The sequence below is a fragment of the Maylandia zebra genome, linkage group LG12 (assembly GCF_041146795.1).
Source record: "Maylandia zebra isolate NMK-2024a linkage group LG12, Mzebra_GT3a, whole genome shotgun sequence".
Classification (NCBI taxonomy): domain Eukaryota; kingdom Metazoa; phylum Chordata; class Actinopteri; order Cichliformes; family Cichlidae; genus Maylandia; species Maylandia zebra.
Window position 1 is genome coordinate 896457 of NC_135178.1, and position 27275 is coordinate 923731.

Sequence of the window (27275 nt, forward strand, 5' to 3'; positions counted from 1 at the left end):
CTGCTGTTCCGTTTTGATGAGGCGAATATGGCGCCGAAGTTTCCTGCCTAATGCCGTGTCTACTTAATAAATCTCTGAACTGTCTGCTTGTAAATTCAGTTCCATTATCAGAACGAAAGCACTTGATTTTCCCATATGACGCCACCTCTGCAATAAATCTTTCAGTTGCTTGAGTTGTATCACTTTTGTGTTTCAGATTATATACAAATTTTGCACCTGAATAATCATCAACAAACGACAAAACATACTTAAACCCTTCTTTAGAGTTTGGCGTAATCGGACCAGCTAAATCCGTATGTACCAACTCTAATGCTGCCCTGGCCTTTTCATCTGGTTCTCGGTTCCTAGTTTGAGTAAACTTCCCTTGTATACAGGCTTCACATTGCATATTTTTGTTGATTTTACCCTTAATTTCCATTCCATCAACGACATTTTGCAGATTTTGAACATCCTCATAATTACAGTGTCCTAGAATTTCATGCCACGTTTGCATATCAAAACATCCATTACATTTCTCTTCAAACTCTTGCACAGTGTTTATAAAGAACAGTCTCTCGTGTTCATATATAGGGAATTTTGTTCCATCAACATGTTTAAGAAAACTGTCCCCGTGTTTGAAAACCACAGTGGCTCCGTTACTAGTAGCTGCTTTTACTGACAAAATGTCCTGTGGAAACGATGGAATGTAGAGTGCTTGTTTCAATGTTACCTTGTGACTGCGTCCTTTACTGTCAATTAGAGCAGGGCGATATGGCCAAAAATATTTATCACGATATATATTTGAAAATTTGCGATAACGATATAACTGACGATATAATTGATGCGAGACAAAATACAACTCCACAACATTACTAGCGCAAAAAGACAACCTATCATTTATTTTCACTTAAAAATTAAACAAGAAGCTGGTTTTTATGTACATTAAAGCTTTATAAAAATGTAACAGTGCAAATGCAAATTCCTTGCTGAAAGTTTAACCAAAAGGCATTTCCAGTAGAAATGGGCTGACATATCCTGAGCATAACCATGTATAATATCCACTGAAGTTAAAAAGAGGTGCTTTGCAACATTAAACTGCAGTGTGCAGTACGTATTTTTCGGACCATAAGGTGCACGGGATTATAAGGCACATTAAGCGAAACAAAGCAGTCAGATAAATCAAACTTTATTAAACTCATTCTTCTTGCTTCCTCCACTTCTGTACCATTAATTCATTAATGTTGAATTCTCTGGCAGCTGCTCTATTCCCATGTTGTTGCAGTATATTAATGACTAACCTCGTATTGTGGATGGATTATCTCAGTTGTTCTCCTGACTGAAGTTTGGTCCTTTTACAGCATCCTGCCATGCGATTGCATTTGTCTCTAACCATGAGGAACCTTAACGTTAACTTTTATAAGTGGAAAAGTGTTAGTGTTTGTCCTCCAGCTTCACTGTTTATGTTATGCTAACATAGCTGTGTTGCTAGCGATCACGTAGCACATAATTATATACCAGCTAGCCCAACTTCAGTAACCCTACAAACGTCACTGCTGTTTAGTTTCCTGTCTTCATTTATGTTGGAAGTGATAGCAGAGCTGTACGTTTGATTTTTTTCAGAAATCTCTCAATCAGAACATGCAATATCATGTTTAGGTAACTAGCGAAACTAGCGAGCTAACTTCCGCTAGCTTCCTGCTAGCTTCTAACTCCGTTAAATGTAATACATTTTGTTTTCATGGATGCCTGGAAGTTAAACTTCATAGTTACACCTGGTAAAGCAGCAATGCTGATCGTTTTATTAAAGATGAAAGAATTTAGACAGTTTTTAACTCTTAGTGATGCTGCAGTGTTGTTTGACCTGAAGGATACGGGGTTTAGGACCCAGATTACTCCCAGATTTAAGAGCATCTTAGTCCGACAAATACGACAATAACGACGGCCGCTTGCATGTTCTGCAAAAAAATGTGCTTTGTCGTGTATCTGACGGACAAACACCAAACCAGTTCCACATCACTGAAGTTGCACCATTTTTACAAACCAATTCTGGTTCATCTGTTTCACTCAACAATCGGCCATGTGCGTATGAAAACAAAGGCACTGCGCATGCGCGTTTTACTCATATTCTATCGCGATATTTCATTTTCCTATCGTTGCCTAACATTATACCGGTATTACCGTGAACGGTATAATATGGCCCAGCCCTACTGTCAATCATACTTATCTCAGCATCTCCTCGCCGCTTTGCAGCTCCTCTGCTCCGCCTTCCGTCAGCCAACTCTACACAATGAGCCTCGGGTCGAAATGTGTCATCAAAAGTCTTAAAACTCTCGATCTTCGTAAAGATATGTGACGTCGCTCCCGTATCCACCAGTAGCTGGTTATTCAGCATCTCTTGGCCGCCGTCCGGGACCCTCTGGGGTTCGGAGCCCGTCTTGAACGCGTAGTCCTTCTCCACAACCCCTCTCGCTTCATCCCGTCTTAGCTTCCTTCTACAGGTCGCATCTTTGTGTGTACTACTCCGGCAAAAACTGCACCATACTCTGGATCGCCACGTTCTTGCAGTGTGTCCCTTTAGTCCACATTTAAAACACACAATCTCATTATTCTTTGATCTTCGGTCATCTGCTCGCCATGAAGTAGAATCCTGGTCTAATTGCACTTTTGTCCTCATTACGTTGTCATCAGTTACAGCCGCACGCATTCTCTCGGTTTCTTCATAACTTCTGAGTTTTACTTTAAACTCTGAAAATGTGATTTTTGCTTCGCTCTGTGTAACGTGCACAATCAGGGGTTTAAACGTCTCTGGTAGACCTTTCATTATCATTGCGATCAGAAGTCCATCAGTTAATGACTCACCCGCATTTTTTAACGCTGTGATAATTGCTTCTGCTCGGATAATATAGTCCGTCACACTTTCATTCTTTTCATTTGTGAGAGAAGTAAGTTCGGTGTACAGACTTATGATCCTTGGCTTGCCCACTCCTGCATAATGACCTCTCAAAATTTTTAGGGCTTTCCGTCCGTCATCAACTGCATCTCTCATAACTAACGATAAACTTTTGTCATCCAGAAATTGTATCAACTCTGCATATGCTTCTGCATTTTTGTCATCATCTTCACCATCGGCTTCTTCATCACCCTCAGCCTTTAAGATGACATCTTTCAAACCTTGTAGTCTGAGATGACCAAGGAACTTCGTTTCCCATATCTCATATTTCCTTTCATCTCCATCAAACTGCAAACGGGAATATCGACTGCCCGACTCTGCCGTGCGTCTGCTCATGATGCACAAAAACGCTTACTCACTCAATCGTGCCAAACTTTTAACACCTGCCGGTAACTTGCGGTTTCAGGAAACGCTGCCCTTCCTTTGGCAGTTACAGGATCTCTTTACTGCTGCTCTGGGCCCATAACCTGTTAGCAGAGCTGCTCTGTGCAGCGTTATGGCATAATAATTTTAAGGGAGAATAAAAAGTCGACACACATATCTCATTCCTGACGGAGGACTCTACCACTACACTTCTCCAGTCCATTCACAGAGTCGTTGCATGGTAAGACATGGATAGGAAGTGGGCGGAGCCTTTTACCGTCATTTTATTACGACGCAAAGTACAAACACCTGTGGACACACAATCCAACTGTTACGTGCCAAGGGGTGTGGCTTTGCTTTTGTACTCTGTTTTGTGTTCTATTCATCTTTCAGGCGTCAGGCCTCCTCTGATTGGCCAGTTCGAAGTTGATTGGCAGGTGTCTATTGGCTGGACTGGGCTCAGTTGGCCAATCACACTCCAAGGAACACTACAAATGAGCCGCTCCCTGGCCAGCTGGTGGCTGCTGGCTTCTGCTTTGACAAACATTTGCGAAAAGGCATCTTTATGTTGTGTGTGGTGGGAGGCTGGACAGGTAAGCCGGGGTACCCTATACACTGGTTGTAGATTTTACTCTGTTAGTCACACTAGGTTATGCGGTTGATGCCACCCTTGTATGTTTTCACTGACTTTTATCGAGTAGCTAGGTAGGCCTTTTGTTTTGCATTTTTCTTTCAGTTAAGCTAGGCCCTGGAAGCTACCGACCTCTTTTTGTTTTATTACTTTCTTTGATTTGGATCAACCGCCCAGTCCTCCTCCCCCACCTCTTTACTGTTGTTAAATTTGACTATCCAGGCAAGCACCCAATAAATCCTGCCTGATACTTAACTGTTCTGTGGTCTTCCTCCTTCATTGATTGTGGTTGTCCAGTGTTGGTGTCTCCTTCCTACCTTTGCCTCCGCCATGGTGGGGGGGACGTAACACAACAATTAACATGAGTCAGCGGGGAGAAACTATGATTTCAGCCTTTAGCAGAGTGACGCTGCCATGGTTACGTTAATGCGGTTGCTAATGTGAAGGAAGCAGAAACTTAACACTAGTGATGGCCAAATGAAGCTTTCCGAAGCACTGAAGCTTGTATTGAAAAACGGTTCATTACTCGAAGCTTTTCAACACAGTCCTCTCCGGTGACATCTGGTGGTGAAAATTTTGAAGAGCAGCTTGAATCTGCAAAATAAAACGGACTGCTCAATTATCACTGCTCACTCAAGAGTGGAGTTCTCTCTGATATTGGGCCACCGTTCCGTTGCTTTGAACATGTAATTGGTTTTGTTTTCTCGATTGGGGGGCTGAAAAAAATGTAATGCGTATTTGCGTAATACATTTTGATCAATAAACTTTCCCTATTTAAACATGCACTATGGTGGCCTTTCTTTGCTCATAACTCCTTGATGTTGGTAAATACAATAAGTGAGCAATATATATAATATACATATGATAATGCACAGCACATTATGGAGTATGCCCCTGCTGTGGAGTCCTGCCTCCATCTACTTGTCGTTTAATCACTGGACAGCTTGACAGGTTCATACAAAATATTAGATTAGGCCAATTGTCCTATACATATTTTTGACCTAGGGGTGGGATTGATTGTGAACTGGAAAGGGAAAATGCTTAGGAAGCTGAGTACGGCTGCATCGTCACTGATTTGTAGAATCATTTTGATTCGATACAGGATCCGATTCAATTTGATTGGAATCTGGAAAGTTTTGCCTCAGTCAGAAATATTACAAGTCTGATCATTTAACAGTATATATCCATAATTTCGTATCTATTAAAAGAAAGCTGACACATGTGAGACTTAATTAGAGATGTAAACAGAGAGTTATGAAACCTGCAGCTGCAGAAGCCAGCGAAGAAAAAAGAGGCAAACACAGCGCGGACCTGACGACATATCAAAATCTGACTCTGACGCGTCGGGTCCGCGCTCTGTGTTCACGTTTGTATGCAGAATCCGTAAACCTGCTCCCAGTTACTGTTTTAGCTGCATGGTGTTTGACGACATGTTGTGAGGTTTAACCTGAGATGCTGGCGTTTCAGGCATAATAACGTTAATTTACAAATCGACACGGGATTTTAATGAATCAATATCACTTTATTCAATTTAGCATGGATTGTAATCAGAAAAGCGATAATCAAAACCCATCCCTAATCAAGAACTTGCAAAGTAAAAACATGATCAATGTAAGGTAGCCCTTTTGTTATTTACATTTAAAAAGAGGATTAGTGTTACTGTGCGCTGGCTGAGTCTGTTTCTTTTCTTAGAAATAGTTTCTCCTGCCCTGGAGAAAATCCACTTGCATGGAACAGAAGAGGCTGTGGAGTGCAGGAACTACACTGCAAGTTGGTAGATATGCAGGTATTCCTGGGTCCTGCAGACTATCACCTAAAAACAATAAACAAAATGATTTTCTAAACTGTAGCAATGTAATGTACGTATAGTGTCAAATACATTGTTGTAGTCTTCATTAGCTTTAATTCACATGGAAGTGTTCCTAAAGTCATATGCTGTAATGATATTTACATTATGAAAACATGATTTTGGACATTTCAAGTTTTTCACTTCGGCAGATAAAATGAATTGAGCAAAATCAACTCAAAATATTCCCACACGCCAGAACGTCCTCTCTTCCTCGCTGGCTCCATATCTGTCAGTGGAATGATCACCTCGTCGCTATCTGTCACCATCAACACACTCCACGAATCCCGTGGATGATTCACTTCCTTATATCTGTTTGAATCAGGTACCGAAGCAGTTACGTGCGTAATGAAGCTTCGGACGTCATTGGTCACGTGACTTTTGCCAAACGAAGCAAGCCTCGACACAGTGCTTCTGAACCAGTGTGTTGTTTTTTTCGACACACGCTCCGGAGCGTCAGCTTCAAGCGGGCCATCACTACTTAACACGATCACGCAAAATAGTTTCAACCTTCAGGACTAAACAAGGGCTGATTTAGACAAAATGACCTTTAACATAAACAACAATAAAATGTCAGGTGTTTGAATTTCCATGTTGACGTCAGCGGGACTGACAGCCACGTCACGGACTCACCTGTGAGCGCCTCCGCCAGCCTGCTCCTGCTGTTCGCTGCATGCGACCAGCTAACCTCGGCAGCGTCAATCCTCGTTATAAAACTCCGACTGAAGAAATAGTCCAGCGTTTGGTCACGCATCCCACCTGCGAACAGAACACGAGGGTCGCAGCCATTAGCTCCTCTCTGTCACAGTAAAGTGCAGCTCGCTAAAACAAGTGAGCGTAGCTGCAAAGCTCGACATTACCTGTTTTACCCTTTAAATTCCACAAGACATAAAATATAAAACACACGATTAAAATTAAAGTAATTCTGTGAAAACTCAGCAAAAGACTCGTTTTCATTGCCGACTTCCACGATCCAAAACGGAAGATAAATAACAACACATTTCCGGTCCGAGATTGTCGAAATAAAAGAACCGGTAGTCTTTTACTGATTCAATACAATATTTATCAAGATTTCTAAGTTTAAAATCTAAGTGACCAAAGTGCCCCAATCTTTATTCTATTCGACGTGAGACAATAAAATATCAGCTCTAAAAGAAAACATCTCTAAAGTTAGAAATATCCTGTCTCAGAGTGACGCTGAAAAACTAGTTCATGCATTTATTACTTCCAGGCTGGACGACTGTAATTCATTATTATCAGGAAGTCCTAAAAACTCCCTGAAAAGCCTTCAGCTAATCCAAAATGCTGCAGCAAGAGTCCTGACAGGGACTAGAAAGAGAGAGCAGATTTCTCCTGTTTTGGCTTCCTGTTAAATCCAGAATTCAAAATCCTGCTCCTCTCATACAAGGTCTTAAATAATCAGGCCCCATCTTATCTTAATGACCTTGTAGTACCATATCACCCTATTAGAGCACTTCGCTCTCGCTCTGCAGGCCTACTTCTTGTTCCTAGAGTATTTAAAAGTAGAATGGGAGGCAGAGCCTTCAGTTTTCAGGCCCCTCTTCTGTGGAACCAGCTTCCAGTTTTGATTCAGGAGACAGACACTATCTCTACTTTCAAGATTAGGCTTCAAACTTTCCTTTGATAGAAACTCCCTCAGCAGTATTGCTAATGTGTCTTCTTGAGCAGGGGGACCTTGTGGGCCCTGCCAGATTTCTATCCACTCGAGTGTAGTGTGTTATTGATGGTGTTTTTGGTGACTGTGGTCCCAGCTGCATACAGATCTTTAACAAGTTCCTCCCATGTGGTTTTGGGCTGATCCAGCACCTTTCCTATAATCACCTTCAGCCCTGTGGTGTAAAGTACTTTGAGTGCTCAAATAAAGTAGAAAAGTGCGATATAAGAACCAGTCCATTTACCACGAGGCAAGGAGCTCTCTCATATTCTGGTTCCAGGCTTCTGGAGGGCATTGCTGCAGCTTCCCACCCTCGTTATCAAGCACATTTGTGACAAGGACTCTTCCAGACACTCTAAACCAAGGCACAATGTACATTTCAATTCCTTTAATTTTAAATGTTTATATTGTCTATCCTGTAAAATAGTCAGATGTCTATTCATATTAATGTACAGAATTCACCTGCTTGCTGCTACTACTGCACATTCACCCAGTGTATATACTATATGTATGTATATATATATATATATAATGTTCTTCCTCTACACCCCCCCCCCAATTTTTGCACATGTCGAGGAGCGTGTCAGGCTACATTTCACTGTGTGTTATACTTGTATAACTATGCATGTGACAAATAAAGAACCTTGAACTCTCACTGACACGACAAGAAGATTTCGATTTATGTATCTGTATTTTCTATGTTTGGGTTTTTTTTGTTGTGTTTTTGTCTCTTACAGATGCAGCAGTTGGTGATACATTGTGGATTTCTATTTGCTGGTTCTGATAACATCTTCCCCCATTGAAAATAAATTCTTAGTAGCACCAGGCAGATTTTTTTTATGCATTAGTTTTGTTTGCGTAATTTGCAGTAAACTGTCTCATGACTCATTTAAATATTCTCCTACTGACAGTGTGATAGATTATTAGTCAAAGTTTAAAGCAGTCGTGGTCAAAGGTGACTTGATTTATTTAGAAAAGAATGTAAATATACAAATAAGAGTAAAAATGTCCCATCAAAGTGAGGTTAAATAATGCTTCAACTGTAAACATACTCCACCAATCTCTGTTAAACAGCCGTGTACCACAGGCCTTCAAGCTGGCAGTAGTTAACCTGTTGCTTGACCCAGCTGTCTTAGCTAATTATAGGCCAATCTTCAACCTTCCTTTATTTAAAAAAAAAAAACCTTGAAAGAGTGGTTGCAAAACAGCTAAAAGACACACTGGTTCACTGTGTCCAGTTCATGCTTTGCTTCTCCAAAATGTGCAACGTACACACATGCAGAAGTTGCAGTATGCTGCAGTAACAGCAGAGCGACATTTTTGATTTCGAGGCAACACAAACAGAATCACAGGAAATGTTTAAATGAATCTCCAGTTTGTTAAAGTTGTGGCTGCGGAAATAGACTAGTCTGCTCGGTAAAAAGAAACAGAATATGGCATATAACACATTCATGCAGCCTGGTCCTACCAGCTGCAGCCTTGTTCTACGAACAAGTTACAGGGTTGTGTAACATCCTGCATGTGTCAGCATTCCCCGTTTAGCTTTGGTCAGAGATACAGCTGCTATTAAAGTGTTCAGTAAAAAGGAGGGAAACAGGCTGTTAAGCAGTCTGCTGCATGTGAAAACCAAAAACAGGTGTGGAACAGGAGACAAAGAGGTCCTAAAATAAAAATTGAGGCTGCAGGCAGCGATGAGGGTCCTGGTGCACGTTTGGATGTGCCACGGTCGAGCCAACCTACAGCTCGAGTGTGTGGCTGGGTCTGAGATGCACTGCAATGTCCTGCTTGTAGAAAACTGTTCTGAATTTCTGTGACAAACCAGCTACGTAGGAGATGACAGCTTTGTCTCATCTGTCGCTCAGCTTCTCCCCACTTGGTGTTTGACCTCGTTTCCTCTGCATCTTTGCTGAAGGCCCGATGAAATAACCACGTTTTAAGAACATTCGTTACACGCGTGTTCATTCTCCTTCCCTTTGTGACCCAGAAAAGTCAAAGATAGAAAAACACTTAACCCTGCATACAGGTGGTTTGTAATTACACTCATACACAACAGCACTAACCAGCACACTACAGTTCCCCTCGCTCTATTCTCATGCTCAGTTTGAGCTTCAGATCATCCTGACTATAAATTACTCACACCTCCATGCAGTCACTTTTGTACACAACATATTTGCACACGTCCTTTAGATTTGTAACTCTATATTTATGTTAGTATTTCTCTATCATCATCTCTGTTTCTGCACTCATTTTATGAAAGTGCTTGTTGAGTTGTTATAGCAGCAAACTTCCCTCTGGGATCAATAAAGTTCCTCAGATTCTGATCGATGCCGAGTTACTGCCATGGGATTGGCCCACATACTTTCCTTACCAAGCAGCTGAACGGGTCAGTCAGTGAGTAAATGTAGGGACAGCAGGGTACTTACTTGCCATCATGAGGAAAAATGTGCTCCGGAGAAACAGGTGGAAATGCATTTACTGTGCTGGACGTGCGAGCAGAGCACAGAGAGCATTCAGGGCAGGACAGACATCTCTCAGTCAGTAATAATCTTTATTCCTTTTCCTCAGGACAGAACTGATTTAGCACCTAACCAAGGTATGAGGCAAGCAAGCCAATACAATCCCCATTACACAAGAAAACTAATTTAAAAGCCAGAACAGTCGGCAGTGTCAACGTAGCCACTTTTTCCACAAATCAAAACTTGTCTTTTTACATCTATAGATTACACAAATACTTATTATATATGCAAATGAATAGACAAAACTACATACCTGGGCTTACAATGTCACTACTAACAAAGGTATCTCAACACTGAAATATTCTTCATAGTCTGCTGCATCCCATAGGTCTTCATCTGAAGTGTAGATTAGCATTGAAACGTAACAAGACCACAGCATCAAACAGCACTTGCATTAAGCACAGGGATACAGGAACTTTGACATATCTGTTGGCCAAATAAAAGGTTCACAATAACAACAAAAACACAGACCAGCTCTGAATGCAACTGTACAGATGAATGAAGGCATTGATATTTCTCCTCACGCTTCCTTCTGACCCACATTACAGTTCAGTCCGGCTCCACTTTAAACACACAGGTGGGGAGCAGTGACACAAGCTCTGCTGTATTCATTCTTGTAAGAAGCACGTCAGGTAAAAACGTCCATCTAGCACAGAGTCCTCAGCCCTCACGGTAAGAAATCTACAACTAATAACAATACACGTGTGTGTCATACAAAGTCAGGCTGTAGTTAGGCTGGTACACCTGGAGCTTAAAAACAAAGAAGCCAGTACACAGGAGACGAGCATACGACATTTTAGTACAGCTGGTATGTAGATTCAATTCATAACGCAAGCTTAGAAACTGTCGTAATCTTTCTTGTCTTTTTTGCCTTCGCCCTCGAAGCTGTCTGTGCCATCGCTGTTGTCACGGCGACGCTTCCGGCTGTTGCGGATGCTGAAGCGAGGGTTCATCTGCGGTAGGGGGTCCATTCCCAAAACTTTATGAATCTGACGGAACGCCAGCAGCCTAAGAGCAAACTAAACACACAAAGTTGGAGAACATGTGAGTCAAAGAGCAGAAGCAAACCTTTCAACAGTCTCGGATGTGCACGTTTGGGGGGGTTATTTACTCTTTCTGTGACCTGATCAACTACTTGGCAAAAACCTGACAGAAGGGCAAAGCCAGTGATTCCACTGGGGCACCAGGAAGGGAAGCAAGGCCGGGAATGCTGCAGGTGGATTTAAAGTGACATCCACGCTGGAGTACGGTACAGAGTACGCTAGCAGGATCATCATGGGGTTCACTTAACGGAGATGTTCGCGCGGCACGGAACACCGCCTTTGCCTCCGCGAACACATCGGACTACAAACACGCACATTACCAACTCCGGAAGACGATCAAAGCAGCCAAACGTGAGTACAGGGACAGGGTGGAGCAACAGTTTGACAACCCTCGGAGTATGTGGCAGGGACTAAACACGATCACAGACTTTAGAGGGAAAACCAGCACACCGCAGACCACGGCCTCTCTGTGTGAGGATCTAAACGTATTCTACGCTAGATTCGACACAGCGAACACCATGAGACCGGACAGTGTGCGCACCGCGGATGACGTCAGTGCGCACACTGTGTCTGAGGAGGATGTGCGGAGGTGCTTCAGGAAGGTGAACGCACGCAAAGCTACTGGTCCGGACGGGATTCCCGGCCGCGTCCTCAAGTCATGCACGGCTCAGCTGGCTGGAGTGTTCACACACATCTTCAACCTTTCCCTCTCTCTGTCTGTAGTCCCAGCCTGCTTCAAAATGGCCACCATCGTCCCTGTACCCAAATCCTCCACCATCTCCTCATTGAACGACTGGCGACCTGTAGCCCTGACCCCCATCGTAAGCAAATGCTTCGAGAAGCTGGTCAGGGACTTCATCTACTCTGCACTACCCGACTCACTGGACCCTCTACAGTTGGCATACCGCCACAACAGGTCCACTGATGATGCCATAGCCCTGACACTACATACTGCCCTGTCACACCTGGAGAAGAGAGACACGTATGTGAGAGAGCTGTTTGTAGATTACAGCTCAGCATTCAATACCATCGTTCCCTCGAAGCTGGACAGGAAACTGCAGGATCTAGGACTGAGCAGCTCCCTCTGCAGCTGGATCCTTAGCTTCCTGTCTGACAGACGCCAAGTGGTCAGACTGGGCAGCATCACCTCATCCCCCGTCACACTGAACACTGGTGCTCCACAGGGGTGTGTACTGAGCCCTCTCCTGTACTCACTCTACACCTACGACTGCACGGCCACTAACAGCTCCAACATCATTGTGAAGTTTGCGGACGACACTACAGTGGTGGGTCTTATCACCAACGGTGATGAGACGGCTTACAGGGAGGAGGTCAGCGCCCTGACCCACTGGTGTCAAGACAACCATCTCACCCTCAACGTCGCAAAGACAAAGGAGTTGATAGTGGACTTCCGGAGGTGCAGAGAAGTACACACCCCCATCACCATCAACGGCGCTGCTGTGGAGAGAGTGAGCAGCTTCCGGTTCCTTGGCGTACATCTGGCTGAGGATCTTACGTGGTCAGTACACACAAACAAAACAGTGAAGAAGGTGCAGCAGCGCCTCTTCTTTCTCAGGAGACTGAAAAGATTCGGCATGAGCCCCCGCATCCTCAGGACCTTCTATCGCTGTGCCATTGAAAGCATCCTCACTGGATGCATCACCACCTGGTATGGCAACAGCACCGCCTACAACTGCAAAGCTCTCCAGAGAGTAGTGCGGTGCTCTGAACGGATAATTGGAGGTGAGCTTCCCTCCCTCCAAGACATCTACAGGAAGCGCTGCCTGAGGAAAGCGGGGAGGATCATCAAGGACTCCAGTCACCCCAGCCATAAACTGTTCAGACTGCTTCCATCAGGAAGGAGGTTCTGCAGCATCCGGTCCCGTACCAGCAGACTGAGAGACAGCTTCTTCCATCAGGCCATCAGACTGCTGAACACGTCATAGACACCTCAGCTTCACTACTGGAACTTTAACATTATGCACTCCATACTGTACAGTAATGCCACTGTTTTGCACATGTCTCACTCTGTATATTTTATTTTATATATTTTATTTATTGTTTACTCTATTTAATTTGTAAAATATGTGTACACACACACACACACACACAGAAAAATATTTAGTATACACATCCAGAAATGCATATACTATTATATATTGTACATATATTTATTAGTTTCAGATGTAGCCATTCTTGTATTTTGCACAACTCTGCTGCTTGTGAAGCTCGCACACAAGAATTTCACTCACATGTGCTGTACCAATGTACCTGCACATGTGATGTGACAATAAAAGTGATTTGATTTGACTGCTGTCAGCAGGATGGAGGTCAGAAGACAGAGTTATTGGGAGAGAGTGGTGGGAGCAACGAGAGTCAGAGATGTTCCCTGGGAGTGAGCAGGATGGACAGGACAGCGTGCAGATGAGGGATAGAGCACATACTGGGTTTGTATTCATCTAATGGAGGACTGATAAGGAATGGGAAGGACAGCTACAGACAGAAGACGGAGAACCAGCTTCAGCAAAACAACATTGGTGAAGTCTGGAGAGGCCTCAGAACCATCTCAGGCCACAAAGAGCAGAACTCTCTGCCTGGGAGGGATGTGAGATGGGCAAATGAACTGAATCATTTCTTCAACAGATTTGATTCAACCATGAGACAGTCTACAACATCGGCTGCAGACTCACCCACCCCCACTGCTGCTGCTCCACTTCTGACACTTCACACGTCCTCTACTCACCCTGCTCACTCCCCCCCCACCCCCAACAACAGCATCCAATACACACTCAACACAAGGCTCCAGCCTGTCTCTCTCAACCACCCAGGTTAGGAGGGAACTGAGGAGCCAAGAAGGCAGCGGGCCCAGATGGCATCAGGTTGAGGGTCGTCAGGTCCTGCGCGGACCAACTGTGTGGGGTGATGGAGCGCATCTTCAACCTGAGCCTGAGGCTGGGGAGAGTCCGACAGCTCTGGAAAACCTCCTGTGTTACACCAGTGCCAAAGACTTCACGCCCCAAGGACCTCAACAGCTACAGGCCGGTGGCTCTGACATCCCACCTGATGAAGACCCTGGAGCGGCTGGTCCTGGCTCAGCTTCGGCACCTGGTGAGCTCATCACTGGACCCACTTCAGATTGTTTACCAGCCTGGCATTGGAGCGGATGATGCCGTCATTCACCTCCTACATCGTTCCCTCTCTCACCTGGAGACCGCTGGAAGCACTGTGAGAATCATGTTCTTTGATTTCTCCAGTGCCTTCAACACTATTCTTCCCTCGGTTCTGAAGGACAAGCTGGTGAACTCTGGAGTGGACCATCACCTCACTACCTGGATCCTGGACTACCTCACCGACCGACCACAGTATGTGAGGACTCAGGGCTGTGTGTCGGACAGGGTCGTCTGCAGTACGGGGGCCCCACAGGGAACGGTTCTGGCTCCGTTCCTCTTCACCATCTACACTGCAGACTTCTCCCACAATTCCACCCAGTGCTTTCTGCAGAAGTTCTCTGATGACTCTGCAATAGTCGGCCTCATCACTGATGGGGACGACAGGGAGTACAGAGAACTGACCCAAGGCTTTGTGGACTGGTGCCAGCTGAACTACCTCCAGATCAACGCCAGTGAAACCAAGGAACTGGTGGTAGACTTCCACCGGCACAAACATCCTCCACTGCAACCACTGAACATCCAAGGTATGGACATCGAGGCTGTGGACAGCTACAGGTACCTTGGTGTTCATCTGAACAACAGACTGGACTGGACTCATAACTCAGACGCCCTCTACAGGAAAGGGCAGAGCAGGCTGTACCTGCTGCAGAGACTCAGGTCTTTTGGAGTGGAGGGCCCACTCCTAAAGACCTTCTATGAATCTGTGGTGGCCTCAGCCATCTTTTACGGTGTGGTCTGCTGGGGACAGGAAGAGACTGAACAGGCTGATCCGCAGGGCCAGCTCTGTTCTGCCCTCTGGACCCAGTGGAGGTGGGGAGTGACAGGAGAACGGCGGCTAAGCTGTCATCCCTGTTGGACAACATCTCCCAGCCCATGCAGGAGCCTCTGACAGCACTGAGCAGCTCCTTCAGTGGGAGACTGCGGCACCCACGGTGTGGGACGGAGAGATTTCACAGGTCTTTCCTCCCCACTGCTGTCAGACTCCACAACAAAGACTTCAACTGATCAAACACACACATCCACACATGTGCAATAACACTAAGTGTAATACTCTTTTTCTGACAAAGTTGTACTTTTGTATTTTTTTACTCAGTTGTATATAGCATTTGTATTCTATTTTATTCTACTGTATATAGTAATTTATTTTTATTTTATTCCATTCCAGTGTTTTCTAATTTCTGCTACATAACTTTGCACTTTCGCTGTAACGAAAGAAATTTCCCACCTGTGGGACTAATAAAGGTCATCTGATCTTATCTCTAATGCTAATGATGTCAAACACAACAATCAGATTGCCAGGTGCTGAATCTAACAGATCTTTGAAGGAGAAATGCTTTACGATCATGTAACCACAATCTTAAAAATCAAACAAAAGCAGCAGCAACTCATCTTAAAAATTTTCAAATGCTAAACGTGGCTGCATGTTTACAGAGATATAGATTTTTTTACTTGGGCACTTGAGGTAATGTCCTCTCTCTGCTGCTCTCCCAAAGTCGCCAGGGTGTCCACGGGCTTCTTTTCACAGGGATCTACCAGTCCTGGTCCACCTAGTGGGAAAAACACACTTCATTAGGAGGTATTCAAATCCTACTGATCAACACACCAACCAGCCAATAGGCCAGATGTTGGAGGTTTGAGTATACGTTACGATTTCTAATGTGAATATAAAACCACCCATCAAACCCTTTGATTGTCACAGATCTGGTTCTTTATATCTTCTTGCATAAAGCATTAGATGCGTTTACACCAAGTGCAGCCTTTACTGCTCTTAGAGCTCTTACAGCAAGGGAAAATAAAATATAAAAGGAAGACACAAGGTGGTCCTATAAACATTAGCAAACAGAAGCAAATCTACTCTACAAACTCGGACCATCTTATCCTGATTGCCAGTGAACGATTTCACTTGCTGCAAAAACTCACCACAAATAACTTGCTCCATTCATCCGGGCATTTTCCTATGCTAATTGTTTTCTAACATTCACACCCCGGCTCCAAAGGATGCATCACAGAAAAACTGGGGCTTGCTATCTCCCCCAAGGCTATTTGGATCGGCCTCCTGATCTACAGCCATGGGTGCACACAGCTTCATGCCCAGACATCTGCATCTGGTGTGCTCTTAAAAGTGTTCCTTTGGAGCATTTGAATTTGCCTGCACTGAAACGCGATCCAAATGTCGGGAGAGCACACGAGGTAAACAAATGTTAACGGCTAAAAGAAACCTAGCTGAATTAGGAGCAATAAAGGACGTGGGTACAGAAACACACCCAATACTTCTGCATGGTTATAAAAATCAGTCCTGAAAATGTTCACAATTCAGTGCTCCCTCAGTATTTCACGTTCTCAGCACCTCTGACCTGTGGACACCGAAGAGCTACAGGGGTTGATTTTTGTTGGTGATATTTTACTGAAGCCCTTCAGCTTCCCTGACTGAAGCAATCAGATCCCAGATCAGAACAAAGGGAAGGAAGTTTGATTCATAATGAATGCATTCACCACAGTCACACAATGGGAGTGGTGAAATAGCCTTATTTAAATTGGGAAATTGTAGCTTTGATCAGAACAATGGTTTCAGTTCCTCCTGTGAAAGAGCTTAAACCCAGAAAACTCACTGTGAAGTTAGCTGAAAGACATTTTGCTACTATTAGACATTTCTTACATGTTTCCCTGACAAATACCACCTATATTAGAACATTTAACATGACTGCAACTAATGAAAAATATAATTTAAATGAGGGGAAATGAAGATAACCCCAAAACAAAAAGAAAATTGAAAAGAAATAAAATCTGGAGAATACAAAACTTTAATAACTCAAAAGCCAAGAACAGAAGCAGAACTGGCCCACCGTTCTGCCATTTAGTTTTGATTTAAGAACAGAAATGGAATCAATTTTCTTCAAGTACAAAACTAACAATGCAAAAGAAAGCCAAACCACCTTACCTGGGAGTAAAATCCCAGAGGAGATGCATTCAAAGACACGTCTCAGTGCATCACCGGGGCTCAGAGGGGCAGACGCGCTACTGATGGCCTTCTCGACCAGTAGCTCCATGGCCTGAACAGAGCACACAGAGGAACAGAAGATGTTAGAGATGGTTGGGAACAGCATCGTGGCTTTTCTCACACCACTTTTATTAATTAAGATACCTAATATTTTACACTACCTTTAAATATTTCAAATATACCAGCAAAGCTTTAGAAAGGTTTCTGACTTTGTTAGTGCTGTAGCTGCTGAGTTCAGCATTTACACAGTTCAACAGTCAGGAGCCAGACTTTCAGTGGAAGGTTTGAAATGGCTTTGAGCAGTATCCCAAACAGCTGATTCTGCTCATCCAGATGTTTTCAGTGGGAGAAACGTTTCATCATCATCATCAGGTGACTTCTTCAGTCTCACCTTATAAACAGGACACTGACCTCACAGCCCACTGAAGGAACAATGGGCTGGGATCTCAGTTTATTGATCATCAATATGCAAACCGTGATGACCATTGATCAACAACCACTGATCAATGGCCATGAGTCCCATTCACATAGAGTTGGGGAATGGCTACAATCACAGCATTGTAAGATGGTGACAGATTGACCCTTAGGCCCCCTCCTCGATTCAGAGATGGTCTTTCCCTTTTCACGTAAATGGCCTCCTTGACTCGGCGCTCAAACCAGCGTTCCTACCTGTCCAGGATGATACATCCTCATCATTGAAAGAGTGTCCACTGGCCTGTAGGTGTGAATAGACTGCAGAGTCCTGGCCTGATGGCTCTTCTGTGTTTATGGACTGAGCATGCACCAAGACGTTTAGAGCAGGAATTCTCACAGCTTTAACATCTGTAAGTTTTTGGCAGATTTCTCCAGGGTGCACAGTGTGGCCTGACAAAAAAAATAAAAAATCTGAAGATACTGGACAAGTACCAACAGACGATAAACCTGACCTTAAAGTCATGTCCTTAAGAATTAAGGACAAACTCCCAAGTCATTTCAAATGTCCTCAGGGGGACAATGAGCTGGTCCAGCATTCCACAACAAAAATGAAAAGCTGATGCTCCTCACCAATACGATCCGATATACCCCAGGGCCACCGGTACTGGACGGATCATTCCCCCTCATCCCTGGACTCAGTTTCATCTACAAAAGGCTTGTTAGTGGGCCTGACGAGATCCTTGAAGTAGCCCTTCCACTGCCGGATTACGTCCTGAGCTCAGTAGCACTCCATCCACATTTAGTGCACAAATTACAAAATCAACCCGTGACCTAGGGTGTCCCAGTGCTGCGTGCACTTATGAACACCCTTATGTTCAAACATGGTATTCTGTTATTGGACTTGTGTGCTAATGACATGTCCATACCAAACACCATTCAGGCGCAGATCAGGCAGGCCATTTCTTCCAGTCATGCCCCCTTAGGTCTCACCGTCGTTGGCCACATGAGGGTCGAAGTCTCTCAGCAGGACATTAGCGCTGAGAAATGGTTACCCGCCAGCACTGCACCCAGTGGCTCTAAACGCCGCTCTCCACTAGCATGCACTCGGCTCAACACGGCTAGACTCTACTCGGCTTTGATCGTTTTCCATTACAATCGAGTACCAACTAATGTGTGTGAGGTCATTACAGCAAAACAGTGGAAAGCCCCATGACATCATTAGTATGTGACTCACACAACACAACAATGTTGTACATTGAATGAACTTCGATCGCTTAGTACACCAGCCGAATAGAGACTAAAAATAAAAAAAAAAAATTACCTGGTACCAGGTACTACGACCTAATGGGAAACCCTAAAAACCAAGTCAGTACCAGCAGAAACGGCTGAAGCAGAATGAGTACTGGGAACTGTTTTTCAGTGCATAACTACAAACGATAAGTCAGGACTTGTTCCCTGACACAAAGGTCAATGGAAACAATAGAGTCCCAATATACCAAATATTCACTGGAAAAATCCCAACATACAGGTAGCCAGCCAGAGGGGTACAAGAATACCCACCCCTGCCCACAGCCTCTAACCAAGGACAACTCGAGACTGGATCAGATCCCAGAGTGTCTCTTTAGCCTCACACATCAGTTCAGGCTCCTTCCCAACCAAAGAGGTGACATTCAGAGATCGACAGACCACGTGACTTTCACGCGTTGCCTTGCAGGTACGAGTGGCAGCAAAATTAAAACACTGCATCAAGCGCTAGCACTTCCAGCAAGGGGTAATCATTAATTCTGCTGTTTTAATCCCTACTTGCATTTTATTTGCTCCAAAAACAGTTATGTACAAAATGAAGGAGAGCACGGCAGACAAGACAGACAAAAGGCCAAAAAATTAAAAAAATAAATAAAAAAGGTACGAGGGAAAAAAAAAATCAAAGGGTTGAAAGGGTTAGACCCATATAAGCACACAGAGCGGACTAAAGACGTTAGCGTGCTGCCCAGCTTTCATCGTGCTCATATTTATAATTATATGGTCCTAAGTGTGAGTGCATACACTCATGAAGGGTTTGGTAACTTCAGATTCCTGCAACAAGCCCAGCTCCAGTTTACCGGCGGATGGGTACAGGACACTGACATGTGCCGAGTAGCCCGATATGTAGGTGGACACCAGGTTTTATTCTAAGTAAAGGGCAACCCTTCAAAAAACAGACAGAGCAGTGGAGTAGCCAAGGCAATAGAACAATATAAAACTTGATTACCAAAATATAATTTATTTCACATAAAAGATTTAAAACAGTTAAAAACACCTCTGGCCAGGGAGAACACACAGTAAAAACATAAAAACAACACTAAAAGTCCAGTGGCATCAGCCGCAGCAATAATAATAATAATAATAATAATAATAATAATAATAATAATGGATTGCATTTATATAGCGCTTTTCAAGACCCTCAAAGCGCTTTACAATTCCACTATTCATTCACTCTCACATTCACACACTGGTGGAGGCAAGCTATAGTTGTAGCCACAGCTGCCCTGGTCAACACCAGTAGGCAGTAGGTGAAGTGTCTTGCACAAGGACACAAGGACACGATGACCAAGACAGACAGAGCTGGGGATCAAACCGGCAACCTTCCGGTTACAAGATGAGCTTCCCAACCTCCTGAACCATGGTCGCCCCACTAAAATCAGAACGGGGCAAAGAAAACCCAGCGACGTCCCCGGCCGTCCTGTCTGTCTCTTTGCTCCGCAGTACTAGAAGAGAGAGGGGGCAGCGACAGTCACTGTTCTTTCCAGTGAAAGGGATTTCTTGTACCACCGTGTGTTTCGGGACTTGCCCCACAATCCAGGCCCTCCGTCGCCTCTTCGTGACTTCGGAAACATGACTTGAACAATTTTTCTTCCACGAAGGAATCCGATAAAAACCGATCGCTTTACCCGTCAGCTTCCAGCGGCTGTCATGCGACCAGCTATGGCAGTTAATAATACAGCAGCTTCTTGCCATTCTTTGCGTCTCTGTTTATCTCTGTGTGACTGTTGTCTTGTGCGCAGTAGCCACTTGTACCTACAATCCTTTGCGGTTTTACTCCGGAAATGACGTCACATTTTCGATCTCTATAGCCAGTCCCAGCAGCCGGGAACTGGAATGCCACAGCCTCTACCCTTGATTGTCACTTCACCCTTATGGCATCTACTGGAGGTGGTAAGGCCACAGGAGGGTGGACTGTTGTCTTCTCTTTGCCCACCAGCTGTGAACGGGACTCTGTAGTGGGGCCTCTGTATACCCATCCTGGGCAGGGTAACTTCGTCCCTGCATTTTTATTTTTCATGAGAACATTCTTCTATAATCAGAAATGGAAAATTAAGGAAATTTCATTTCTATTTTTATTTCATTTTAGTCTTTGAGAATCTGATTTATCAAAACAACCACAACACTTTCTGTGACTGTAATATCAATTCAATGCACATGAAGGCAAAGCAACAAATGAACCATTTCCTCCAGCACTAAACAGACTTCATTCAGCATATTAACCCACACAATGAGGTGCCTGGGGGGGCATCTGAAGGATAGTCAAGACCACCATAGAAATTTCTCTGAATTTTACAATTCCATTATAAAAACCGCAAAGTGTCAAAACGCACTGCGGTTGAGGTCTAATGTTAATGGCACTTACCCATCCGGGGAATGCTGACCACGTGGGAACTCGCTGGCAGAGGTCTCGCAGGATTCGGATGATGATCACGCAGGACTGAAGACCATTGGCTCTAGCCTTTGATGCAATAAAGTTAGGTTTATGGAGTGACCCAGCGTGATAAGAGATGGACCAAACACGTTAATCAGTTTCATTGTAGAGGCTCCAAATACTACTGTGCATAATGGAAGCTTGAGTATGGTTCGATTTGCATATAAGCCATAACTGTTTGCAATCAGCTGCCATTCCCAGTAGTCTTGGACCTCGCAGTTAGTAAGGGAAGTCACAGTTTGCAAGATGCACAAGAAATGAGGACTTTTCTTGCCATCTTCTAAACCCTGACCCCAGATTTGTCCAGGTATCTCACAAACAGGGACTTAAAGTACAAGAGTCCACCTGAGAGGAGAATATAAGGACTGAAAGAGGCAAGGAAATCTGTTTTACTTTGCCTGTGTTTTGCCTGGTAGCAAAATCAAAGCAAAATATACAGATGTTCCTTTTTCTCTCAATCCTCATTGTACAAAATATATAGAATAAAACAATACAAACATTGAACATGAAAGCACTTCTGGATGGTACAACCTTGTGCTGGTTACTGTGCAGCCTTATGGAATCACATGTCACTATATGTCAGTCTAAATTGGATTGGGGATACAAGGATGCCAATTCTTTGCTAGGAGGTTTTTTTTGTGAGAGATTCAAATGAACTTGGGTTATCATCTCTACATACAACATACTTTGACCAGATTTTTGTTGGCACAGATGACATCCTTGAATATATGTGTGTGTGTGTGTGTGTGTTTTTTTGCTATAAATAGTTTAATTATAACCCAAAAAAACCAAACAAATGAATATACTGAAATAATGCATCTCATAAGGCTACAAGAAGAAAGTAAAATGATGTTCCGAACCTGGAACCACTTAGCGTGGCGCAGAACAGCCAGAGCGTCAAGGCATTTTTGCCTGTCCAAGACGTCCACTGGGTCTTTCACCATACCCGAGGTTACATCTAAAAATGAATTCCAAGTGTCAAAATGGTGATGAGGAATGGGTGTTTGACCAGGTCAGCGAGGCTGGCAGAGAACAAACACATTGCCACACATACCAGCTTCTCTTTCCGTAACAACCTACACTTGCTTTTTCAGAATTTCAAAGAGATCACTGACATTTGAAAAACACAGCAAAACACTAATGTCAAAGTTTTGTTTGCAGACAGTGTACAGCATGTTAGGTCATTATGTTTACAGACTCACCTAAGACGAACAGACCAATACCATAGCTACACTGAGTGTTTGGTCACAAATGTTTGAAGCCAAAACTGTTTTATCAGGTAATTGTGTTTGTTGGCAACTGGTAAATTAATATGGACGTTTTGTAGATGTTTCTTGTTCAAGCACTGAGAATCAAGGGATTCGACAGCTAATGATGAACTGTGTTACAATTAGGAAGAACGGGCAAATAGCAAGTGACCTGATAAAAAAAGTGGCACAGCAACAGTAGGTGTGGCAAAGTTTTTGGGATGTGAGAAAACCTTGGTCAAAAATCCTTCCGAAGCTCTCAGGCCCTACCAACCCTTTCATAGGAGACGATGTACTAGTGTCGAAAGAAAGTGAGGGGGAGGAAAAATTTAACTCTGTGCTCAAGTTGTATATTACATCAGATATATATATCTATATATAGATATATATAGATATAGATAAAAAAAATATATATATAAAAAGAGGAAGCAATGGTTGCTGAAGAGGAGAAGTACAAGAAAACAAAAGGGTTAGGATATCATGCATGCAAAAACCTAACATCAGTAGTTTGGAATAAGACCCCAACAATCATTATATACCAGAAGCCATATTCAGGTGCAACCACAGATTCCTCTGCCATAGTCTCCTTTCCTGAACTTTTATTAATACTCCCCTAAGAATAATCCTCAGAACAATCATCACAGTTACTGATTCAGTAGAATAGCTGACCATCTTCAAATCGTTTGTACTCCTTTTTCATAATGTCTGAGGTTAAAGGTGTTTGCTTTTAGCTAAACATGAGCTGCTTTGAGCCCAATTTTGAGTGCAGTTTATGTAAAAAGACGACACGAATCAACTCAGGGGAGCACTTTAGAACAGGGGACGTCAGCATGGTGAAGTGTTCAGTACACAAAAGGAACATTTGTTTCCTGTGACAAAATCACAACCAAATTTCTCCAACTCGGCCAAATCTTGATTACAAAAGCAACGCAAAATTCCCACCTGTGCACAACTAGTTCAGATTAAACTTTAAGACATGTCGTGTCTCCTACGTCTGTTCATTTATCACTTAGACGCGTACAGGAATTGTCTTTTGTCGCATAGCTTGATGGAAATTTGGAAAAAAAGTAATGTATGTCTCCCAACAACAAAATGGAAACAATCCCCTGAAACACAGGAAACAAAACAGAATCTCACCTGGGAATAACTAGACTTAACACAATGCAAACACTGATCATGCTTTGTTTAAAGGATAACGATAGCATCTGAGAGGTAAGAATTACAGAGCAAAAGCACGAGAGCAATACTGCTGGCACATACCCTTTTCATTTTCTTTACAACAAAACAAAGTAGTAATGAGAACCACGCAATTACAAGACTCAGACAATCTTTAGGTTGGACGTCTCATAAAGCAGATTATAGAAATCTGAGGTTTCATTTAGGTTTTAAAAACTATAATTTGCTGTTTACATAAAGGCAGTTCACACTGTGCACAACACAGTAAAGGTAAGAAATGATCTCTCATGTTAATGAGCTCTTTCAGCTGAATCAAATAAGGAACATGGACTAGACCACTACAACGGCAAAACCACCGTGTGCCAGCAGGACAGTGCTCTTCAGAGCGTCAACCAACATACTGAAACTGATTTTACAGAGAGATAAATATCAAAAAAAGAAAGCGAAAGGCTGTCTTGGGTTTCCAACCTCCATCCCGGCCATTTTCCTCTCTGATGACGGGTGAAGTCAGCGTGATTGTCACTTGCATCTTTGGCTCGGTACAGGACGTCAGAATGATGGCTGCTTCCTGGACAGACCCTTTGACTTCATATTTCTCTGATGTTACCATCTGGAGGAGAACATTTTTTAAAAAGTGAAAATCAATTCATTTCCAAAAGAAATAACTTGAGGGGCGTACGTAGTCAGCTCAGTGGACACTTTCATATGTACAGTTAAACCCTGTGATGGTTAAGAAGGTAAACCAGCTTCATAGCGGTGAGGTTACTCTGCATCGCAGCCCCAGTCTGTGTGTGCGTACGGTAACTCTGTAATATACAGCAAGCAAATCAGAGCTTCTTCATCCCTGAAAGCTGCTGAACCCCTCCAGTTTATACCCTCATTCAGTTCATGAGGACCCCTCAGGAAGTCTCCTGTGGGGCACAAAAATACTGGAACTGGTGCAAGTACACAACAGGTCACATGACAGGCTGCCGTATCAATACTCTCATCTAACAGATTACTCTGAGGCATATTCACAAGTAAATATTTAGGCAATCTGAAGAAAGAAGTTGGTCTTCATAAAAACAGCAGTTTGTATGCCTTGTGTCCGAACTGAGGCGGGTGATCTAAGTGGGGTGTCTGTCAAAGCTGCCACTAAAGAACAAGTGTGGGGTGACATGGTGAAGATATTACTGTTAGCTGTTTGGGGAGGTGCTCCACGATGGAGGTGAGGAGGCTCTTGGTGGGCTTCTCAGAGCAGAGCAAGACGAGATTGACATTCTTGTCCCCACGGAGCAGCAAGCCTTTGGCCAGGACACCAACCCTCATCACTCCCTTCAGGGCTCTGGGAAATGAGCAAAGCACAACAGCAACTATTAGACTTGAAATCCCCCTAAGTCAGCGAGTTTTCCTGCCTCAGGAGAGCCATGTCACTACATCAGTTTTTCTTTGGACACGAGAGTCAAACCTTGGAGTAAGTGGTTCTCAGCATAATCTTACACCCCCTCCTTCCCCAGGAGCACCGACTGCACTGTGTCAGTTGTTTTGCCTTTTTATTGTCACTACACACACGTACAGTGAGATTCAGAGCATCTCCGACCCAGCGCACACATGTGGGACAAGACGGGGGCACAGCTCTGCAGCACTACATACATGTGAACAGCACCACCTCAATGTGCCTTGGGTTGTTATAGCAACGCAGCTGGAAGTAGGTACTAAGTAGGAGAAGGTACTAAAAATAGTGGCAATGGCCACCTAGTAGATGCACCCACAGTATGAATATCAAAACCCTGCATCACTGTGTGCTCAGCTTATCACACATTTCAACTTGACCTCTAACCTCAAGGTTACTACAACCTAACCGCACACCCTAAAAGAGCCAGGCTGAGTACGTACCAGTGGTAAAGGGCTATTGGATCTGCCAAACAGAAATGATCTGAACTTCGGCACTGGCTCCTGACCGACCTTGAAACTGTCTCGGTGGGTTAGGGGCTTCATCAAAGACTGTTCTACTACTAAAACTAAAGATTGTCATCCACCCACAGACCTGTCTTTTGCTGGTTCTTTCTTCTCTTTGTCTTCTTCTTTGGTCTTGTCCTGGTCTGTAATTATGTCAGACACCAGTTTGAGAGCACGTTCTGTAATTGACACAATTTTCTGGATGGACTGAAGCTCATCTTCTGAGGGGTAGATGGCTGCATGCTTGGTCATAACGTAGCGGTCATCTGAGGAGTCGGGCCGGCGTGGAGGCTGTAAGATGGAACAGTTCAAACAGGTTTAGGTTTTATTAAATGACATGCCAGCGCTAAGATCAAAAAGCTTAAACAGGTATAAAAAAAACAGACTTTCAAATGATACATTTCACCTCTTAAAAGCCAAACCAAGAAAAAAAACGCGTTATTTTTTAACAATAACTGTCAATTGCATTTTTTGTTACTTCAAACAAGAGATGGTCATTGTAGTCAAACTCAGAATACATAACCAGATAAGAGAAAAGCTAAGTTCTTGGAGCCTTCACTGCAAAAGCCATAAATCTTCCTCAAATGTTCGTTAGTGCAACAGAACCGCAGGCAGCAGAGGGATCCACAGTTCCTAGAACTACATCCTAAAGATCAGCCAGGCTCTTGTTTCCTTTTGTTCACTGCTAAGTCCAGCATGCTCATTGTTTTCAGTGATGGGCTCAGACTTTGTTAGTTGTTCCCTGTACATGACTAAAGACTGGGGGACAGAGCTTTCAGTCTGTGGCACCGTCAACCATAAGCTCTGTTGAGAGCTTATTTATTTTACAACTACTCTATTAGTGTCTTATTACAAAAACCCCAAAGACATCTCCTACCACAGGCCCCTGAGGCTGCAGGCCGGGCATGCCAGGGCGGACTCCGAGTAGACCAGGAGGGCCCGGAGGCCCTTGTGGATATCCTCCATCTGGCATACGACGCCGCTCATCCCAATGGTGCTGTTCCTCCTCCATGCGTCTCCAGTACATGTCTTCTTCATAACGCCTGAAAATGTAAACCAGAACTGGTCTCACTCAAATATTTTATCTGTCTGCTTCTTGCACCATGTAGAAACGTTTCACTGCTCCTGGGAAAAAAGCATGTATCATCTGTTGTACTTTATAGAAGGAAAATGGGGCGATCGTGGCTCAAAAGTTGGGTGTTCGTCTTGTAATCGGAAGGTTGCCGGTTCGAGCCCCGGCTCGGACAGTCTCGGTCATTGTGTCCTTGGGCAAGACACTTCACCTACTGCCGGTGGTCAGAGGGGCCGATGGCGCGATATGGCAGCCTCGCCTCTGTCAGTCTGCCCCAGGGCAGCTGTGGATACACCTGTAGCTGCCTCCACCAGTGTGTGAATGTGAGAGTGAATGAACAGTGGCATTGTAAAGCGCTTTGAGGGGTCCCAAAAAGCGCTATATAAATGCAATCCATTATTATTATTATTAAAATGTAACAACCAATTACGCAAACAGACATAATATTACAGCCCCATAGGTGACCTTTTGATAAGGCACTGGTGCATACATGACTCCACCATCTCCACCCACTAATAACA

The 27275-nt window shown here is 43.8% G+C and overlaps 2 protein-coding genes across 3 annotated transcripts in view; both read right to left on the minus strand.

The window, feature by feature from the left end:
* fam151b (family with sequence similarity 151 member B) overlaps window positions 1-6873 on the minus strand; it is a 38751-nt gene extending 31878 nt beyond the window's left edge. Inside the window, exons 1-2 of the mRNA XM_024799116.2 lie at window positions 6630-6873; window positions 6403-6528 (exon numbers count right to left, since the gene is read on the minus strand). Coding sequence (XP_024654884.1) covers window positions 6403-6528; window positions 6630-6726 — 223 coding nt within the window. The 5' untranslated portion in view covers window positions 6727-6873. The remainder of the gene's footprint in view (window positions 1-6402; window positions 6529-6629) is intronic.
* Window positions 6874-9973: 3100 nt separating this feature from the next.
* Window positions 9974-27275, minus strand: part of zfr (zinc finger RNA binding protein) — a 42743-nt gene continuing 25441 nt past the window's right edge. The window contains exons 12-20 of one of the 2 annotated variants that reach the window (XM_004558642.5): window positions 26560-26725; window positions 25771-25973; window positions 24918-25068; window positions 24213-24354; window positions 22182-22279; window positions 21253-21348; window positions 17112-17223; window positions 15623-15720; window positions 9974-10979 (exon numbers count right to left, since the gene is read on the minus strand). In XM_004558642.5, coding sequence (XP_004558699.1) covers window positions 10797-10979; window positions 15623-15720; window positions 17112-17223; window positions 21253-21348; window positions 22182-22279; window positions 24213-24354; window positions 24918-25068; window positions 25771-25973; window positions 26560-26725 — 1249 coding nt within the window. In that variant the 3' untranslated portion in view covers window positions 9974-10796. Of the gene's footprint in view, window positions 10980-15622; window positions 15721-17111; window positions 17224-21252; window positions 21349-22181; window positions 22280-24212; window positions 24355-24917; window positions 25069-25770; window positions 25974-26559; window positions 26726-27275 lie in introns of those variants that run through there. The other variant, XM_004558643.4, reaches the window with a different exon arrangement.